Consider the following 18492-nt stretch of genomic DNA (forward strand, 5'->3'; position numbering starts at 1 on the left):
TTATATATTGTAATCTAGAGTAAATTGACTCATCGGCCCATATTTATCAATTTGCCTGAAATGTAGACTGTCTGGTTTTGCACATAGCAACCAATGGCAGCTCAGCTTTCAATTTACCAAAGGTTGCTGAAAGCTGAGCTGTGATTGGTTACTATGTGCAAAACCAGACCGTATTTATTGTTCTTGGGCTAATTGATAAATCGGGTCTATGTTTGGTATGCTGTATTGAAGAAGAAAATTTATAGACAAAAATTCTATGGGAGGCTTTCAGAGATGTCCATATCAGTTTGTAAAAATCCAGCATAGTTGTATTTTTCTTGTTTGTCTTAGTTTTTGTGATGTTAAATAATGAGACAAAGCTAAATCGCTTCAGAACTTTTTCCACCTTTTTAATGTGACCTGTAATGTAAACAATTCAATTGCAAAACGAACTGAAATGTTTGAGGAGAAAGAAGTAAAACGCACTATAACCTGGTTGCATAAGTGTGCACACCCTCTTATAACTGGGAATGTGGCTGTGTTCAGAATTAACCAATCACTTTCCCGACACTTGCTTAGTTACATCTCAGAGCAAAAGCCATGGTCCACAGAGAGCTTCCTTGGCATCAGAGGGATCTCATTGTTGAAAACTATCAGTCAGCAGAGGGGTACAAAATTTCCAATGCATCAGATATACAAAAGTAGAACTGGAGTGTGGTGGAGCCGGCACTGCAGAACTAGGATGCATTGTAGGAATGCTGGTTAATGTCGGTGCAGGTGTGGCATAGAAGTGGATCTTGGTGGTGCAGCTCAAGGCAAGTAGGAAGCATGACAGGAAAAGAAAACCGAGAGGTATTGCACTCACCATCCACGGGTTTTATTCACAAAAGTACAGGCATCTGTAATGGAGGCAGGGGCACAACGGGACAAATTGTTTCGCGTGGATAGCACTTCTTCGAGCCTAAAGGGGTACTCTGGTGAAAACTATTTATTTTTAAATCAACTCGTGTCAAAGTTTTACCAGATTTGTAATTGATTTCTATTTAAAAATCTTAACCCTTCCAGTACTTATTAGTGGCTGTATGCTCCACAGGAAGTTCTTTTCTTTCTTTTTTTATTCTTTTGTCTGACCACTGTGCTCTCTGCTGACACCTCTGTCCGTATCAGGAACTGTCAAGAGCAGGATAGTTTGCTATCGGGATTTGTTCCTGCTATGGACAGTTCCTGAGACACACAGGTGTCAGCAGAGAGGACCGTGGTCAAACAGAAAAGAAATGTAAAAAAAAAAAAACTTCCTCTGGAGCATACAGCAGCTAAGTACTGGAAGGGTTAAGATTTTTAAATAGAAGTAATTTACAAATCTGTTTGAGTTGATTTAAAAAACAATTAAAATTCACCGGAGTACCCCTTTAATCCAATTGAACATCGGTGGGGTAACCTAAAGAGGACTGTGCACAGGAGACTGATTTTGGAGCACTTTTGCAAGAAAGAATGGCCAAATATTACCACGTCAAGATGTGCCATGTGTCCACCAAACTCCTCATAACCAGGAAATGGAGGTCTGAAACCTCCCCTACCTTGACGGAAGTTATAAATCTGACTTGTAGCTACGAAAAAACATACTCTCAATCAGTGGCGGGTCTGGATATGAAGCCCGCATTGCCAGTCGTGTTATTGGTTTGCTTGGTCAATCATATTTTTAGGTGTCTCATTGATCCCAACATGAGTAGATAGCTGGTTTGAAAGTCTTATTTGGTCTCCCCTGCTGGTACTATTAAAATGCACTTTTATTTATTGTCACACTATTATGTTTGCTGTTCCACCACTTTTGCTTTGTATTCTTATACTATGCAAGCAGATTCATGTGATGGCATTTTGCCTGTTAAGTTTTTTCTTGCAATGTGATCTAACTTGGTTAATTCTGCAAATTGACATCTGTGCTTTTTAATGTCTAGCTCCATTGTTCTTAAGACCCGTACAGACATTGCATTCTGTTCTAAGTTTTTTTGTGCTTATCTCTGTTACCTTTGTACTCTTTTTGTACTCAATTTGTTACCTTTGTACAAAGTTCAAGTAAGGTACAAAAACACCATCAATATACAGGCATCGTAAGAAACGTGGTTGTCGATAGGGTATACACATATGATGCACCATCACTATATAAAGTCAGGTATTCAGTAACAAGACAGGATGTTGAATACAAAAGTAAATATTTAAAGACGACCATTCAAACATCAGTTAGTCAACGCAAGGCACATAGTCCGAGCTTCTATGTGATTAGGGTAGGTACAATCAACAACAATGTGGTTGGTGTAAGCAATGTATGGGAAGAAGAGGAGATGAGGACAGAAAGAAGGAGGAAGAAGAGACAGGAAAGGGTTCCAAAGGGACAGAAGGGCATGGGAACGAGGAAGACTACTAGGTTCGTAAGAAAAGGTTGTTAGACTTACCCAGCGGGTCAGAAGGGCTTCAGAACAACATGGCAAAGCAATGTACTCTTTTATATATTCTTTAAAAAAAAAATTTGGGGGGAAAAAAAAATGTGCCATGCTAATCGACTCCTACCCAAAAAGTGTGTGCACACCTTTTGTAGCCAGGTTATAGTGTCTCTTTTTATATTGGTGTTTTTTTTCCTTTCTCCCTCGAAAATATCAGTTTGTTTTGCAATTGAATTATTCATGTTATAGGTCACATTAACCCCTTAAGGACGCAGGACGTAAATGTACGTCCTGGTGAGGTGGTACTTAACGCACCAGGACGTACATTTACGTCCTGTGCATAACCGTGGGCATCGGAGCGATGCCCGTGTCATGCGCGGCTGATCCCGGCTGCTGATCGCAGCCAGGGACCCGCCGGCAATGGCCGACGCCCGCGATCTCGCGGGCGTCCGCCATTAACCCCTCAGGTGCCGGGATCAATACAGATCCCGGCATCTGCGGCAGTGCGCGATTTGAATGAATGATCGGATCGCCCGCAGCGCTGCTGCGGGGATCCGATCATTCATTACGCCGCACGGAGGTCCCCTCTCCTTCCTCCGTCCGGCTCCCGGCATCTCCTGCTCTGGTCTGTGATCGAGCAGACCAGAGCAGAAGATCATCGAAAACACTGATCTGTTCTATGTCCTATACATAGAACAGATCAGTATTAGCAATCATGGTATTGCTATGAATAGTCCCCTATGGGGACTATTCAAGTGTAAAAAAAAAAAAAATGTAAAAAAATGTAAGTTAAAGTAAAAAAAAGTGAAAAATCCCCTCCCCCAATAAAAAAGTAAAACGTCCGTTTTTTCCTATTTTACCCCCAAAAAGCATATATTTTTTTTTTTTATAGACATATTTGGTATCGCCGCGTGCGTAAATGTCCGACCTATTAAAATAAAATGTTAATGATCCCGTACGGTGAACGGCGTGAAAGAAAAAAAAAAGTCCAAAATTCCTACTTTTTTAATACATTTTATTAAAAAAAAATTATAAAAAATGTATTAAGTTTTTTATATGCAAATGTGGTATCAAAAAAAAGCACAGATCATGGCGCAAAAAATGAGCCCCCATACCGCCGCTTATACGGAAAAATAAAAAAGTTAGAGGTCATCAAAATAAAGGGATTATAAACGTACTAATTTGGTTAAAAAGTTTTTAGTTTTTTTTTAAGCGCAACAATAATATAAAAGTATGTAATAATGGGTATCATTTTAATCGTATTGACCCTCAGAATAAAGAACACATGTCATTTTTACCATAAACTGTACGGCGTGAAAACGAAACCTTCCAAAATTAGCAAAATTGCGTTTTTCGTTTAAATTTCCCCACAAAAATAGTGTTTTTTGGTTGCGCCATACATTTTATGATATAATGAGTGATGTCATTACAAAGGACAACTGGTCGCGCAAAAAACAAGCTCTCATACTAGTCTGTGGATGAAAATATAAAAGAGTTATGATTTTTAGAAGGCGAGGAGGAAAAAATGAAAACGTAAAAATTAAATTGTCTGAGTCCTTAAGGCCAAAATGGGCTGAGTCCTTAAGGGGTAAAAGGTGGAAAAAGTTCTGACATGACTTATTTTTGTCTCATTCTTATACATCACAAAAACTTTGCATTTTTAGACTTTTAGTAATCACTGTGTATAGAAAGTGCAGAAAGACTGTCATATAAAAGAAAAAAAATTTAATCATAGATCATAAGAACGGTGTTGTCTACTCCCTATTTACAACATAGAGCAGGATGTGTACTGTTACTGCCCATTAAAGTAGATGGGAGATATAGAAGTGGGTGGATCCTACAGCTGGCCCACAAACTATGGGAAATTGTCTAAGCTCTTATTTTTGCACTTGCGGAGAAATTATAATTTTTAGACAACGATCCTTTTAACCTGTTCTAATGCCTTACCCTTTTTACCTGTATTATTTTAGGAAATCTTTCCTGGACAATTCCAACCATCTCTCTGCCACAAATTTATTGCTATGCTGGATAAAGAGGGAAAGTTGCTTAGAAATTATACTCAGAATATAGATACACTGGAGCAAGTCGCAGGAATAAAACGGATTATACAGTGCCACGGTGAGGATCTTGGTAATTTATGTTCTGCATGTACAGGCCAGTTGTTCATATACCTGTTGTAGACTTTAACCTGGTCTTGTGGGACTTGAGTAATAAGCTGTGAGGCTAGAATTCCACTGAGGTTTTTCAGGCAAAACGCAGGTAAAAATGCCCATTTTGCCGCACGGCATTTTTTCAGTGAAAAAACGCTGCGGCCAGATGTTAGCTGCAAGTCAATAGTAAACTGCAAAATGCCAGATCCACTTGGCGTTTTTCATTTTGGCATTTTTTTTTAATCCTTTGGGCGGTTTTCAGCTATTTTGGGTTCAGAGGCTGGTTTTCAAAAACGTCATCAAAATCCTAGTTTGGTTTGGTTTTTATTTTTTATTTTTTGGGAAAATCTTGGCTTTTTCCTCCCATAGAAGTCTATGGGAGTAGAAAACCGCCATGTGGGTTTAACGTTTGCGCTTTTGCTAGCGGTTTTTATTCTTTTTTTGACTTTAGCGATTCAAAAAAGTGATACCTTTTTTTTTTTTTTTTTTTTTTTTTTTTTTTTATAAAATTTTCAGTAGTGATGGAAAAATTTATTTAACAATTTTTCTTTTTTATATCAAAATTTTTCTTTTTAAACAGGGATCAATTTATATGGGCAGGCAGGACACTAAAAAATGTAGTCGACAATAATAAAATTGTAGTGTGTAACTTTTTTTTTTTTTTTTTTTAAACATTTTTTAGTTAGTACTACTACTACCAGCATGGAACACACTGTTCCATGATGGGAGTAGTAGCACCTGTACTTATTGACAGATCGCCCCGTTGCGATCCTTCTGTATAATGTATAGATGCGGCCGGCCGCTCTTCTATGGTCCCCTGCACTGCCGTATATATACACCTATTCATATTTCCCGCAGAGAGTTGTGATTGGCCAGATGGTTCCAGCCATTAACAACTCTCTGTGGGAAATATTAATAGGTGTGTATATACATCAGTGCAGGAGACCAGAAAAGAGCAGCCGGCCGGATCTATACATAATACAAGAGGATCACAGCGGGTGTCAGAGGGGACACGCACTGCGATCTGTCTATTAATGCAGGTACTACAGCTCCCTGTAGTGTGTGCTCCATGTTGGGAGTAGTAGTACCTGTAGTTAAGGACAGATCACAGTGGGTGTCACTCCTGACACCTGATACGATCGTCCTATTTATTGCAGAGAAGCGGAGCGTCTCTATACAGCGCTCACATCTCTGCACTATACGCCGGCCAGTGATGTGAATAGAACATCATTCAGTCATATTTCCCTCTGAGAGCTGTGATTGGCTGCCACCATCCGGCTAATCCCCACTCTGGGCGGAAAATATGAATGAGTGAGGTGAATATCTATTCACATCACTGGCCTGAGTACAGAGCAGAGATGCGAGAGCTGTATAGAGCCGCTCCGCATCTCTGCAATAGATAGGACGATCGCATCGGGTGTTAGGAGTGACAACAGGGGTGATCTTTCTATTAATACAGGTACTACTACTCCCTTCATGGAACAGTGTGTTCCATGGTGGGAGTGGTAGTACTACCCAAAAAAATGTTAAATAGCGAGAAAAAAAAGTGAAACAGATTATAAAAAACTAAAATTTCGTTAAATAAATTTTTTTTCCATCCCTACTGCATCCCTACAGCACTTAATGTACTAAAAGTATGTGTGCTTGTTTAAAATGTTGTATGATATATTCTTGGTTCCAGGCAGAAGATCACCGATAATTCAGTGCTATGCCCTATGCGTAGCACTGAACAGTTTTAGCAATCAAATGATAGTCCCCTATGGGGACATAAAAAACGTAAAAAATAAGTCCAAAAATGCAACTTTTTTGTCACATTTTATTCCCAAAAAAATTATAAAGGATCCAAAAGTTTTATATATGCATATGCGGTATCGATAAATAGTACATATGATGGCATCAAAAAATGAGCCCTCATACCACCCTATAAACGGAAAAATGAAAAAGTTAAAGGTGGTCAAAGTAGGGCGATTTTTAGATTACTCATTTTGTGCAAAAAGTTTTTAGATTTTTTTTTTTTTAAGCAGTACAAAAATATAAAAGTATTTAGCCATGGGTATCATTTTAATCATATTGACCCACAGAATAAAGAACATGTCATTTTTACCGTAAAGTGTACAGTGTGAAAATGAAACCATCCAAAATGTGCAAAATTGTGGTTTACATTTAAATTTCCTCCCTATAAAAAAAATGTTGGGGTTCGCTGTACATTTTATGGTAAAATGAGGTTTCATTACAAAGTATAATTTGTCACGCAAAAAAACAAGCCCTTATATGGGTAGATGGAAATATAAAAGTTATGGATTTTAAAAGGCGGAAAAAAATGAAAACGCAAAAATAAAATTGTCCTGGTCCTTAAGTTTAAAATGGGCTTGGTCCTTAAGGGGTTAAACGGGTATTTCACTAGGGTAAAAATATGGTGCTGGTCCCTCTTTAACCTCTTCCTGATTCCTTAAAGGAGAACTCCAGACCATAAAAATTGTCTCCCATAGTGCCGGCAGTAAAAAAAAATGAAGATGTACATATCTTCCTCCGGTAACCGGCTCCGGTCTCCGCCGCAATCCACTTCCTGGTTGCCGGTGGTCGGATGAATCAGTCAATCGCCAGCCGCAGCGCAGTCCGACTCGGCCGGCGATAGGCTGAGCGGCAGTGTGACGTTTTTGTCCCTGGCCGCAAGTTCCAGTGTTTTGAAGAATTTTGTGTCCTGAAGCGTTTTCACACTGCCGCTCAGCCTATCGCCAGCTGAGTCGGACTGCGCTGCGGCTGGTGACTGGCTGATTCATCCGACCATCGGCAACCAGGAAGTGGATTGCGGCGGAGACCGGAGCTGGTTACCGGAGGCCCCGGGGTAGCGGAGGAAGGTATGTACATCTTTATTTTTTTACTGTCGGCACTATGGGGGACAATTTTTATGGTCTTGAGTTCTCCTTTTAAGGACATAGGGTGTACAGGTACGCCCGTGGTCGGGGACCATACCTGGATGCCCAGACCGGGATCAACGGTCAATTCAGACCGGCGATCTGCAGCGATTCCAGGTCTCCGGTGACCCGGAAAATAAGGGGGACCCAAGACACCCCCGATCCCCCTTAAGGGATAGAGATCCCTGCTATTGGTCAGTCAGAAGCAACCGACCAATAGCAGATTGGGGGTGGGTTAAAAGTTCGGTTCACCCGTTCTTCCCACCCACGTTGGTCAGGGCAGAACGGGAGAACTGTAGTGTGACCGGCGGCGATCCTCTCCCTGGTGCGGCGTGCAGCGATCCTGCAGACTACAGAAGATGGTGAGTTGCCTAGCAACATCTGGAGGGCTACAGTTTGGAGACCACTATATAGTGGTCTCTAGACTGTAGCCCTCCAGTTGTTGCAAAACTACAACTCCCAGCATGCCCAGACAGCTGTTTGCTTTTTGGGCATGCTGGGATTTGTAGTTTTGAAACATCTGGAGGGCGACAGTTTGGAGATCTGTGCGGTGGTTTCTAAACAGTGGCCCTCTAATTCTCATAAAACTACAACTCCCAGCATGCACGAACAGCAAACAGCTGTCTTGCCATGTTGGGAGTTTTAGTTGCATACCTCCAGCTGTTATATAACTACATCTCCCAGCATGCCCTTTGGCGATCAGTACATGCTGGGAGTTTTAGTTTTGCAACAGCTGGAGGTTCATTCACACGGGCGGCGTTTACAGTGAGTTTCCTGCTTCAAGTTTGAGCTGCGGCAAATTTTCCGCTGCAGTACAAACTCCTAGCGGGAAACTTAACGTAAACCCGCCCACGTGAATGTACCCTAAAAACACTACACTACACTACACAAACACTAAGGGTAAAACACTACATATACACCCCCTTACACTGTCCCCCCCCAATAAAAATGTAAATCATATCGTGAGGCAGGGTTTCCAAAACGGAGCCTCCAGCTGTTGCAAAACAACAACTTCCAGCATTTCCAGACAGCCACTGACTGTCCGGGTATGCTGGGAGTTTAGCAACAGCTGGATGCACCCTGTTTGGGAATCACTGGAGTAGAATACCCCTATGTCCACCCCTATGTGATCCCTAATTTAGTTCTCAAATGTGCATGGCGCCCTCTCACTTCGGAGCCCTGTCGTATTTCAAGGAAACAGTTTAGGGCCACATATGGGGTATTTCCGTACTCTGGAGCAATTGCATTACAAATTTTGGGGGGCTTTTCTCCTTTTACCCCGTATGAAAAAGAAAAGTTGGGGTCTACACCAGCCTGTTAGTGTAAAAAAAAAAGAAAAAATTTTTTTTTACACTAACATGCTGGTGTTGTCCCATACTTTTTAATTTCACAAGAGGTAAAAGGAAAAAAAAGACCCCCAAAATTTCTAATGCAAATACGGAAATACCCCATATGTGGGCATAAAATGCTCTGCGGACGCACAACAAGGCTCAAGAGTGATAGCGCACTATGTACATTTTGAGGCCTAAATTGGTGATTTGCACAGGGGTGGCTAATTTTACAGTGGTTCTGACATAACCGCAAAAAAAAAAGTTTGAGACCCCATTTTGGAAACACCCCTCACGCAACATAACGGGTATAGTGAGCCTTAACACCCCACAGGTGTTTGACGAATTTTCGTTAAAGTTGGATGGGAAAATAAAGGATTTTTATTTTTATTTTTTACCCTAAATTTTACATTTTCACAAGGGAAAATAGGGGAAAAAAAGCCCCCCAAAATTTTTAACCCCATTTCTTCTGAGTAAGAACATACCCCATATGTGGATGTAAAGTGCTCTGCGGGCGCACTACAATGCTCAGAGAAGGAGGAGTGCCGGAATTGAAGGCCACGTGTTTACAAAGCCCCCATAGTGCCAGAACAATGGACCCCCCCCACATGTGACCCCATTTTGGAAACTACACCCCTTGCGTAATGTAATAAGGGGTACTGTGAGCATTTACGCCCCACTTGTGTCTGAGAGATTTTTGGAACAGTGGCATGTGAAAATGAAAAATGTAATTTTTCATTTGCACATGCCACTGTTCCAAAGATCTGTCAAACGCCAATTGGGTGTAAATGCTCACTGCACCCTTTATTAAATTCTGTGAGGGGTGTAGTTTCCAAAATGGGGTCACATGTTCACTCTTCTGGCAGCACGGGGGACTTTGTAAATGCACATGGCCCCTGACTTCTATTCCAATCAAATTCTCTCTCCAAAAGCTCAATGGCGCTCCTTTTCTTCTGAGCATTGTAGTTCGCCCGCAGAGCACTTGACGTCCACACATGGGGTATTTCCATACTCAGAAGAAATGGGGTTACAAATTTTGGGGGGCATTACCCCTTGTAAAATTTACACATCCGACTTTAACAAAAAGTCATCAAACACCTGTGAGGTGTTAAGGCTCACTGGACCCCTTGTTACATTCCTTGAGGGGTGTAGTTTCTAAAATAGTATGCCATGTTACATAGTAAGTACGGTCGAAAAAAGACATATGTCCATCAAGTTCAACCAGTGAATTAAGGGGTAGGGGTGTGGCGTGATATTGGGGAATGGATGGGATTTTATATTTCTTCATAAGCATTAATGTTATTTTGTTCCAGGAATGTATCTAATCCTGTTTTAAAGCTGTTAATTTTTCCTGCTGTAACCAGTTCCTGAGGTAGACTGTTCCATAAGTTCACAGTTCTCATGGTAAAGAAGGCGTGTCGCCCCTTGAGACTAAACTTTTTCTTCTCCAGACGGAGGGAGTGCCCCCTCGTCCTTTGGGGGGGTTTAACCTGGAACAGTTTTTCTCCATATTTTTTGTATGGGCCATTAATATACTTATATACCGTATTTATCGGGGTATACCACGCACCGGCCTATAACACGCACCCTCATTTTACCAAGGATATTTGGGTAAAAAAAAGTTTTTTACCCAAATATCCATGATAAAATGAGGGTGCGTGTGTGCGCGTGTATACCCCGATATACCCCCAGGAAAGGCAGGGGGAGAGAGGCCGTCGCTGCCCGCTTCTCTCCCCCTGCCTTTCCTGGGGTCTAGAGCGCTGCTGTCGGCCCTTTTCACCCCCTGGTTATCGGCGCCGCTGCCCGTTCTGTCCCCCTGACTATCGGTGCCGGCGCCGATAGCCAGGGGGAGAGAAGCGACGCCGACAGCCAGGGGGAGAGAAGGGGCAGCGGCACCCATTGCCGGCGCCGCTGCCCCGTTGCCTCCCCCATCCCCGGTGGCATAATTACCTGAGTCGGGTCCGCGCTGCTCCAGGCCTCCGTTGTGCTTCCCCAGCGTCGTTGCTATGCACGGCGCGGCGCTCTGACGTCATGCGCCGCGCCGTTCAGCGCATAGCAATGACCCCGGGGATGCAAAGCTTGGTGTCATCTGCAAAGATAGAAACAGAGCTGTTAATACCATCCTCTATATCATTGATAAATAAATTAAACAGCGGGCCCAGTACAGAACCATGGGGTACACCACTAACAACCGGGGACCAACCAGAGTACGAATCATTGACCACCACTCTCTGGGTAGGATCCATGAGCCAGTGTTCAATCCAGTTACAAACTAAAATTTCCAAACCCAAAGACCTTAACTTACCTGTCAGACGTCTATGAGGGACAGTATCAAATGCTTTAGCAAAATCCAGAAACACTATATCCACAGCCATTCCTCTGTCAAGGCTTCTACTCACCTTCATAAAAGCAAATTAGATTGGTTTGACAACTTCTATCCTTAGTAAACCCATGCTGGCTATCACTTATAATACAATTATCCCCTATGTATTCCTGTATGTAATCCCTTATAAGTCCTTCAAACAATTTACCCACAATGCACGTTAGACTTACCGGTCTATAGTTTCCTGGGGAAGACCTAGAGCCCTTTTTGAAGATTGGCACCACATTCGCCTTGCGCCAGTCCCTTGGCACAATACCAGACACCAGTGAATCTCTAAATATCATGAACAAGGGTACAGATATTACTGAACTTACCTCTCTAAGAACTCTTGGGTGCAATCCATCTAGCCCTGGAGATTTGCTTACATTTATATTACTTAACTTACCTTGTACCATCTCTACATTAAGCCAGTTCAGTACATTACATGATGTGTTACCAGCACTGACCTGGCAAATGTCAGCTCCTTTTTCCATAGTGTATACAGAACTAAAGAACCCATTCAGTAGCTCCGTCTTCTCTTGATCGCCCGTGACAACCTCCCCATTATCATTAAGGGGTCCTACATGTTCTGCCCTTGATTTTTTTGCATTTATATATCTAAAAAAATATTTAGGATTAGTTTTGCTTTCTTTGGCCACCTGTCTCTTGTTTTGAATTTTTGCTGTTTTTATTACATTTTTACAGATTTTATTAAGCTCTTTGTACTGTTTAAATGTTATTGCTGACCCATCAGATTTGAATTTTTTGAAGGCTATTTTTTGGTTGTTTATTGCTCTCTCAACCTCATTTGTCAGCCATGTAGGATTTAGTTTTAATCGTTTGTATTTGTCCCCCTTTGGTATATATTTAGCTGTATAGTTATTTAGAGTTGATTTAAAGATGTCCCATTTACCTTCTGTATCTGTATTTGAGAACACCTCCCCCCAGTCTATGTCCTGTAGTGCAACCCTCAGCCCAGGGAAGTTTGCCTTTTTAAAGTTATATGTTTTTGCCTTCCCCGCCTGTCTTTGTTTTCTACATTTTAAGTCAAAAGTAACTATATTGTGGTCGCTATTACCAAGGTTTTCCCGCACAGTTACATTACCAACCAGCTCTGCGTTGTTGGAAATGATCAGATCCAACAAGGCATCACTTCTTGTTGGGTCCTCCACAAACTGGCCCATAAAATTATCCTGCAATAAATTTAGGAATTGTCGCCCCTTTGTAGTTTTAGCCAACCCCGGACCCCAATCTATATCTGGATAGTTAAAATCTCCCATTATTACCACTGTACCTGCCCGGGCGGCCCTCTCTATTTGTTCATGAAGCCGACCTTCTATCTCTTCAGTGATATTAGGGGGTCTGTAGATTACACCAAGTATTATTTTTTTCAGTATTTCCCTCCTTTTGTAATTCTACCCACAGTGATTCCACCTCCTCAGAATCATCACACACTATGGCATCGTTCACACTGACTTTCCTACCACTTCTTACATACAGACAGACTCCACCACCTTTTCTGTTCATTCTATCCTTGCGAAACCATGTAAATCCCTGCAGATCAACGGCCCAGTCATGCGAGGAGTCCAGCCATGTCTCAGTGACCCCCAACTATATCAATATGTTCCTCCAGTATCAAGGCCTCAAGCTCCCCCATTTTATTTGCTAGGCTTCTGGCATTTGTGAACATACACTTTACATTTCCATCCATGTGTTTTTAATTTTTTTTTATTTATTTTTTATTTTTCTTTCTGTTCTGGCACCATATGGGCTTCCTAAATCTGACATGCCCCCCAAAAACCATTTCAGCTAAATTTGCTTTCCAAAAGCCAAATGTGACTCCTTCTCTTTTGAGCATTGTAGTTCACCAGCCGAGCACTTTATGTCCACACATGGGGTATTTCCATACTCAGAAGAGATGGGGTTACAAATTTTGGGGGACATTTTCTCCTATTATCCCTTGTAAAAATGTTAAATCTGGGGAAAATCCATTTTAGTGAAAAAAATTTATTTACACATCCAACTTAAAAGAAATTTTTTTTTATTTTTTAGTTATTTTTTTCTTTTTTCTGCTGTTCTGGCACCATAGGGGCTTCCTAAATGCAACATGCCCCCCATTACAGAAAAACTCACTCTCCAAAATGCAATTTTCGCTCCTTTATTTCTGAGCCCTCTAGTGCACCCACAGAGCACTTGACATCCACATATTTCCTTACTCGAGAGAAATTGGGTTACAAATTTTAGGGTGATTTCTCTCCTTTTACCCCTTGCAAAAATTCAAAAATTGGGTCTACAAGAACATGCGAGTGTAAAAAAATGAAGACTTTAAATTTTCTATTCCTGTTAAACACCTAAAGGGTTAACACACTTTGTGAATGTCATTTTGAATACTTTGAGGGGTGCAGTTTTTATACTGGGGTCATTTATGGGGTATTTCTAATACGAAGGTCCCTGAAAAATTCTGATTTTGCAAATTTTGTGAAAAATTGGAAAATTGCTGCTATACTTTGAAGCCCTCTGATGTCTTCCAAAAGTAAAAACATGTCAACTTTATGATGAAAATAAAGTAGACATATTGTATATGTGAATCAATATATCATTTATTTGGAATAACCATTTTCCTTATAAGCAGAAAGTTTCAAAGTTAAAAAAATGCAAATTTTTCATAGTGTTTCACCAAGAAATGATGCAAGTATCGACAAAATTTTACAACAAACGTAAAGTAGAATATGTTACAAAAAAACAATCTCTGAATCAGAATGAAAAGTAAAAGCATCCCAGAGTTATTAATGCTTAAAGTGACAGTGGTCAGATTTTCAAAAAAAAAAAAAAAAGGCTGCGTCCTTAAAGAAGATATCCCATGCAGCAAAGAAAAAAAAAATACCTAGCCATTCCATAGTATATTCACCTACCAGCTCTCTGATATGTTTGTGATTTTTTTTGTCCGGCCCCCATTCACCGGCTATTCAGCTCATAAATTCCAGTTACTTCCTGGTTATGGTGGCTATGCCTGTGATCTCAAAGACTACATTTCCCTGCATGCACTGCTCACATTTCCTGCTCTCAGCTACCTGAGCAGAGAGCTTGTTACCACCCCTAACTTATGTTAGTCACTCCCACAGCTCTGCTAGCTCACTCCCACATAACACTGAGCTCCAATCATAGCCCTATACAGCAGGGTGGCCACGAGGAAACAAACTAATCTCAGTGCTCAGAGAGAGGGACCCTGGAGTTGAAGCTGCAGTTTTACACTGTAAAATCACTCCCTCCCCCTCCTGCTTTACAGTGGCACAATCACCTCCCCCCCCTTCTCTGCCCTGCACTCCTCTCTCCCCAGTGCTCAGTGTGACAGGTCTACGCTGGCAGCTCCCTCCCCCCTCTCCTCCGTTCTCAGTGTAAAAACATTAGCAAGGAGAGGGGAGAGAATCAGCCTGTTTGCTGACTCTGCTATGATCTGAATCAGCCGGCATATAGGCAGTGCTGCTCAGCCAATCACTGCAGAACAGAGGGAGGACAGTGTGAATATTCATCAGATGGGAGGGGCTAAGGCCGAGCACAGGGAGCTATCTGCAGCACAGGGGTTTTCTGGGTAATTGTCACGTCACGGCCCCCGGGATGCTGCTGATAACAGCCTGAATAGGGGGTCGAAAGTCATGAAAACCTGGAACAGCTGAATTTCCTGTCAGACAGAAGAATGCAGAAAAAGCTTGTTTCTAAGCAGCATTGGTAATGGAAGTGATTTACAAATCTATATAACTTTACCTTCTGCACTAAAAGCTGAACAATTATTTACTGTGAGACTTGTCCTTTAAGGTGAAAATGAGCTGCTTCCTTAAGGGGATAAAAAAAAAAAAAACTTAGTCCATGTCAACTGCTGGTGTCCTGCAGCTCCTTTTCCACTCACTCCGGTCCCTGGATCTTATGACTTGTTCCTTCTTCCGAAACAAGTGCTCAGTGCAGGACCTGCCTGCTTTGCCAGTAAATGGCCACAGCTACGCCCCATCTAGGTTAGTGATTGGCTGAATGTGTAGGTCCTCTACTGAGCCCTAGTCTCCGAAACAGGAGGAAGACAGAAGATCGTGGGACCAGACGGGTCTGCGGGGCACCTTTTTTTAAAGACACAGACTGGGGTTAAACCTGCCTCTTGCAGATTATAAGAAGTATTTTTATCTATTTATACCAGAGGCCTATCTATCTATTTAAAATATAAGTGGACGACACTGAGGCTTGAGTGGTGCTCAAAAGAGAGCCATGTCTCCAAGGCACAGTACGGAAGAAAGTATCCCAGCACTCGCTCTTTTTGTTAGCTGCTTTATTTGTGTATCTAACTAGACTTAAACATGTACATGTAATGCTGAGCATAGGCAGCAAGATCCTGGTTTCTTTGTTTATATAGTGAACTTGGTTTACAGTTGTGTTTTTTTTTTTCTCCCCCTTTAGGATCATTTGCCATGGCTTCCTGTTTGATATGCAAAAATAAAGTAGACTGTGAAGCTGTAAGGGAGGACATATTTAATCAGGTAATGTTTGTTTTTAACCAGGATAACAGATTTTCATAGGTAATCACTGTCACTTTAAAAAAAACGAGAGGTCAAAAGTTTTGACGGTTCAGGGTCTTAATGTTTAGACCCCACCACCAATTTCTACAATGAGACAGAAGTGCTTGGATAAGAACTTCTTCTTTCCCTGTCTTGCTTACCATACCATAGACATGTCAAAAACATTATTAATAAAAAATGTTTCATAGCACTTATTTGCAAACAACTGTGCACTAAATTGATTGTAAATTCATTGCTTTAGCATTCTCTGTTGCGGCTTGCTTTTTCTTAAAATCTTATAAGCGTTAAATGATCCTCTGATATGTCTTGTATATGTGATTGAAGGCTGTGACTTCAGATCAACACTGGTTTCCAGAATGAAAGGGCTATACAGACTACACACTTATCTGACATTGTTAGGAAAGTATGGGAAGGAGTTAGGATAGTTGAAGTTATGGATTCTTTACTTGAGTAGAATTGCTTAGCAAAATGCCTGGTACTGAGTTAATCCACTCAAGTCTTTATTGCTTTCAATAAAAGGAACAACAGAATATTCTTGAAGTTACTATACGTTTTTTTTAAAGGAAATCTGTCACCTGTGTCACCCACTCTAATCTGCTGGTATAGGAAGAGTGGTGACACTGAATCCAATGCTGTTTTACCTTTTATCTTTTTCCCAAGGCCCTAATTCAGAGTAATGCCTGAAAATCCAAATATGCAAATGAAGTGCTTTGGTGCACTGGGGGCATTCTCAGCTCCTTGGTGCGCTTTTCTGCCCATCCAACTTGGCCCTTTGCAATGCCCGCTTTATAAATATATATGGACTTGAGCTCCATTCTGTGCTGGTACACCCACGATCTGCTGGAAGGGGGCATGCCAAACCCAGCATAGAGATACATGGAGGGGGTGTGTCGGCCACGGCTTCCTGCGGGGGTGTGAACGGCCGCTTTTGGCAGACAGCCAGGGCCCCGTTCAGGAGATTGCAGGAGTTGGACCCCCGCGATCTATAACTTATCCCCTGTCCTTTGGATAGGGGATGAGTTCTTTTTCACTGCACTACTCCTTTAAGCTATATTCTTTGCACTGCTGATTTCTGCCCTCATTAGGTTGGAATTCCACTGAGGTTTTCTTTTTGCAAAAACGCCGTAATAAACGCCAATTTTCCAGCATCCAGATGTTGGCTGCAAGTCAATAGTAAATTGCAAAAAGGCCAGATCCACTTGGCGTTTTTCAGTTTGGCGTTTTTTTTTTTTTTTTTTTATCCTTTTGGCGTCTTTCAGCAATTTTGGGCTCAGAGGCTGGTTTTTCAAAACGCCCAACAAAACCTAGTTTGGTGTTTTATTCTGGCGGTTTTTAATCTTTTTTTTAGACTTTAGCGATCTAAAAAAGTGAGAGAGAACTTTTTTATAAAAATTTCGTAGGGTACCATTAAAAACAATTATTAAAAAGATACAGTAGTGATGGGGAAAATTTTATTTAAAGAAATTTCTTATTACGAAATTTTTATTTAATTTTTAAACGGGGATCAATTTATGTGGGCGAGTAAAGCACTAAAAATGTAGCCGACAATAATAAAAGTGTGTGTGTGTGTGTGTGTGTGTTTTTTTTTATTTTATTTTTTTCAAAATCTCTTAGGTAGTACTACTACTCCCAGCATGGAACACACTGTTGGGGGTCTGTTGCGATCCTTCTGTATGATGTATAGATGCGGCCAGCTTCTCTTCTATGGTCCCCTGCACTGCTGTATATATATACACCTATTCATATTTCCCGCAGAGAGCTGTGATTGGCCAGATGGTTCCAGACAATCACAGCTCTCTGTGGGAAATAGGAATATGTGTGTATATATACGTCAGTGCAGGGGACCATCTATACATTATACAGGAGGATCGCAGCGGATGTCAGTAGTGATACCTTCTGTGATCTGTTCTTAACTGTAGGTACTACTACTCCCAACATGGAGCACACTCTGCTCCATGATGGGAGCTGTAGTACCTGCATTGATAGACCACAGCGGGTGTCAGAAATTACACTCGCTGCAATCTGTCTATTAATGCAGGTACTACAGCTCCCAGCATGGAGCAGTGTGTGCTCCATGTTGGGAGCAGTAGTACCTGCAGGTAAGAACAGATCACAGCGGGTATCACTACTGACACCCGCTGCGATCGTCCTGTCTATTGCAGAGATGGAGCGGCTGTATACAGTGCTCGCATCTCTGCACTATACTCTGGCCACTCACTTATTCATATTTCCCGATGAGAGCTGTGATTGGCTGCAACAATCCGGCCAATCACCACTCTGGGAGGGAAATATGAATGAGTGATGTTCTATTCACATCACTGGCCGGAGTATAGTGCAGAGATGCAAGCGCTGTATATAGCAGCTCCGCATCTCTGCTATATTATGGACGATCGCATCGGGTGTCAGACTGATACCTGGGGCGATAGTACAGGTACTACTACTCCCATCATTAAAATATGTATAAAAAGAGAGAAAAAAAAGTTACACACACACACACACACACTTTATAAAAAAAAAATTATAAAAATGTTGTTATAAAAAAAATTAAGTAATTTAATTATTTTTTATTTTTAAATCCCATTTATTAATTTTTTTTGGTACCCAACTAATTTTGTACAAAAAACGCCAAAGGGGCCAAAAAAGGCAAATTCCACACAAAGGTAAAAACACAAGAAAAAATGCCAGAAAAAACGCATGGAAATACAGTGGCATTTTTTAAGCCAAAAAAAACGCAGGACAAAAACCTCAGTGGAATTCTAGC

At 41.4% G+C, this 18492-nt stretch overlaps 1 protein-coding gene across 1 annotated transcript in view; it reads left to right on the top strand.

Annotated features, from left to right (window-relative positions):
• The window catches only part of SIRT1 (sirtuin 1), a 57162-nt gene that overhangs the window by 15453 nt on the left and 23217 nt on the right, over positions 1-18492 (top strand). The window contains exons 5-6 of the mRNA XM_056530249.1: positions 4388-4535; positions 15613-15692. Of these exons, the coding sequence (XP_056386224.1) occupies positions 4388-4535; positions 15613-15692 (228 nt within the window). The remainder of the gene's footprint in view (positions 1-4387; positions 4536-15612; positions 15693-18492) is intronic.

The sequence above is a fragment of the Hyla sarda genome, chromosome 7, assembly GCF_029499605.1.
Source record: "Hyla sarda isolate aHylSar1 chromosome 7, aHylSar1.hap1, whole genome shotgun sequence".
NCBI lineage: Eukaryota > Metazoa > Chordata > Amphibia > Anura > Hylidae > Hyla > Hyla sarda.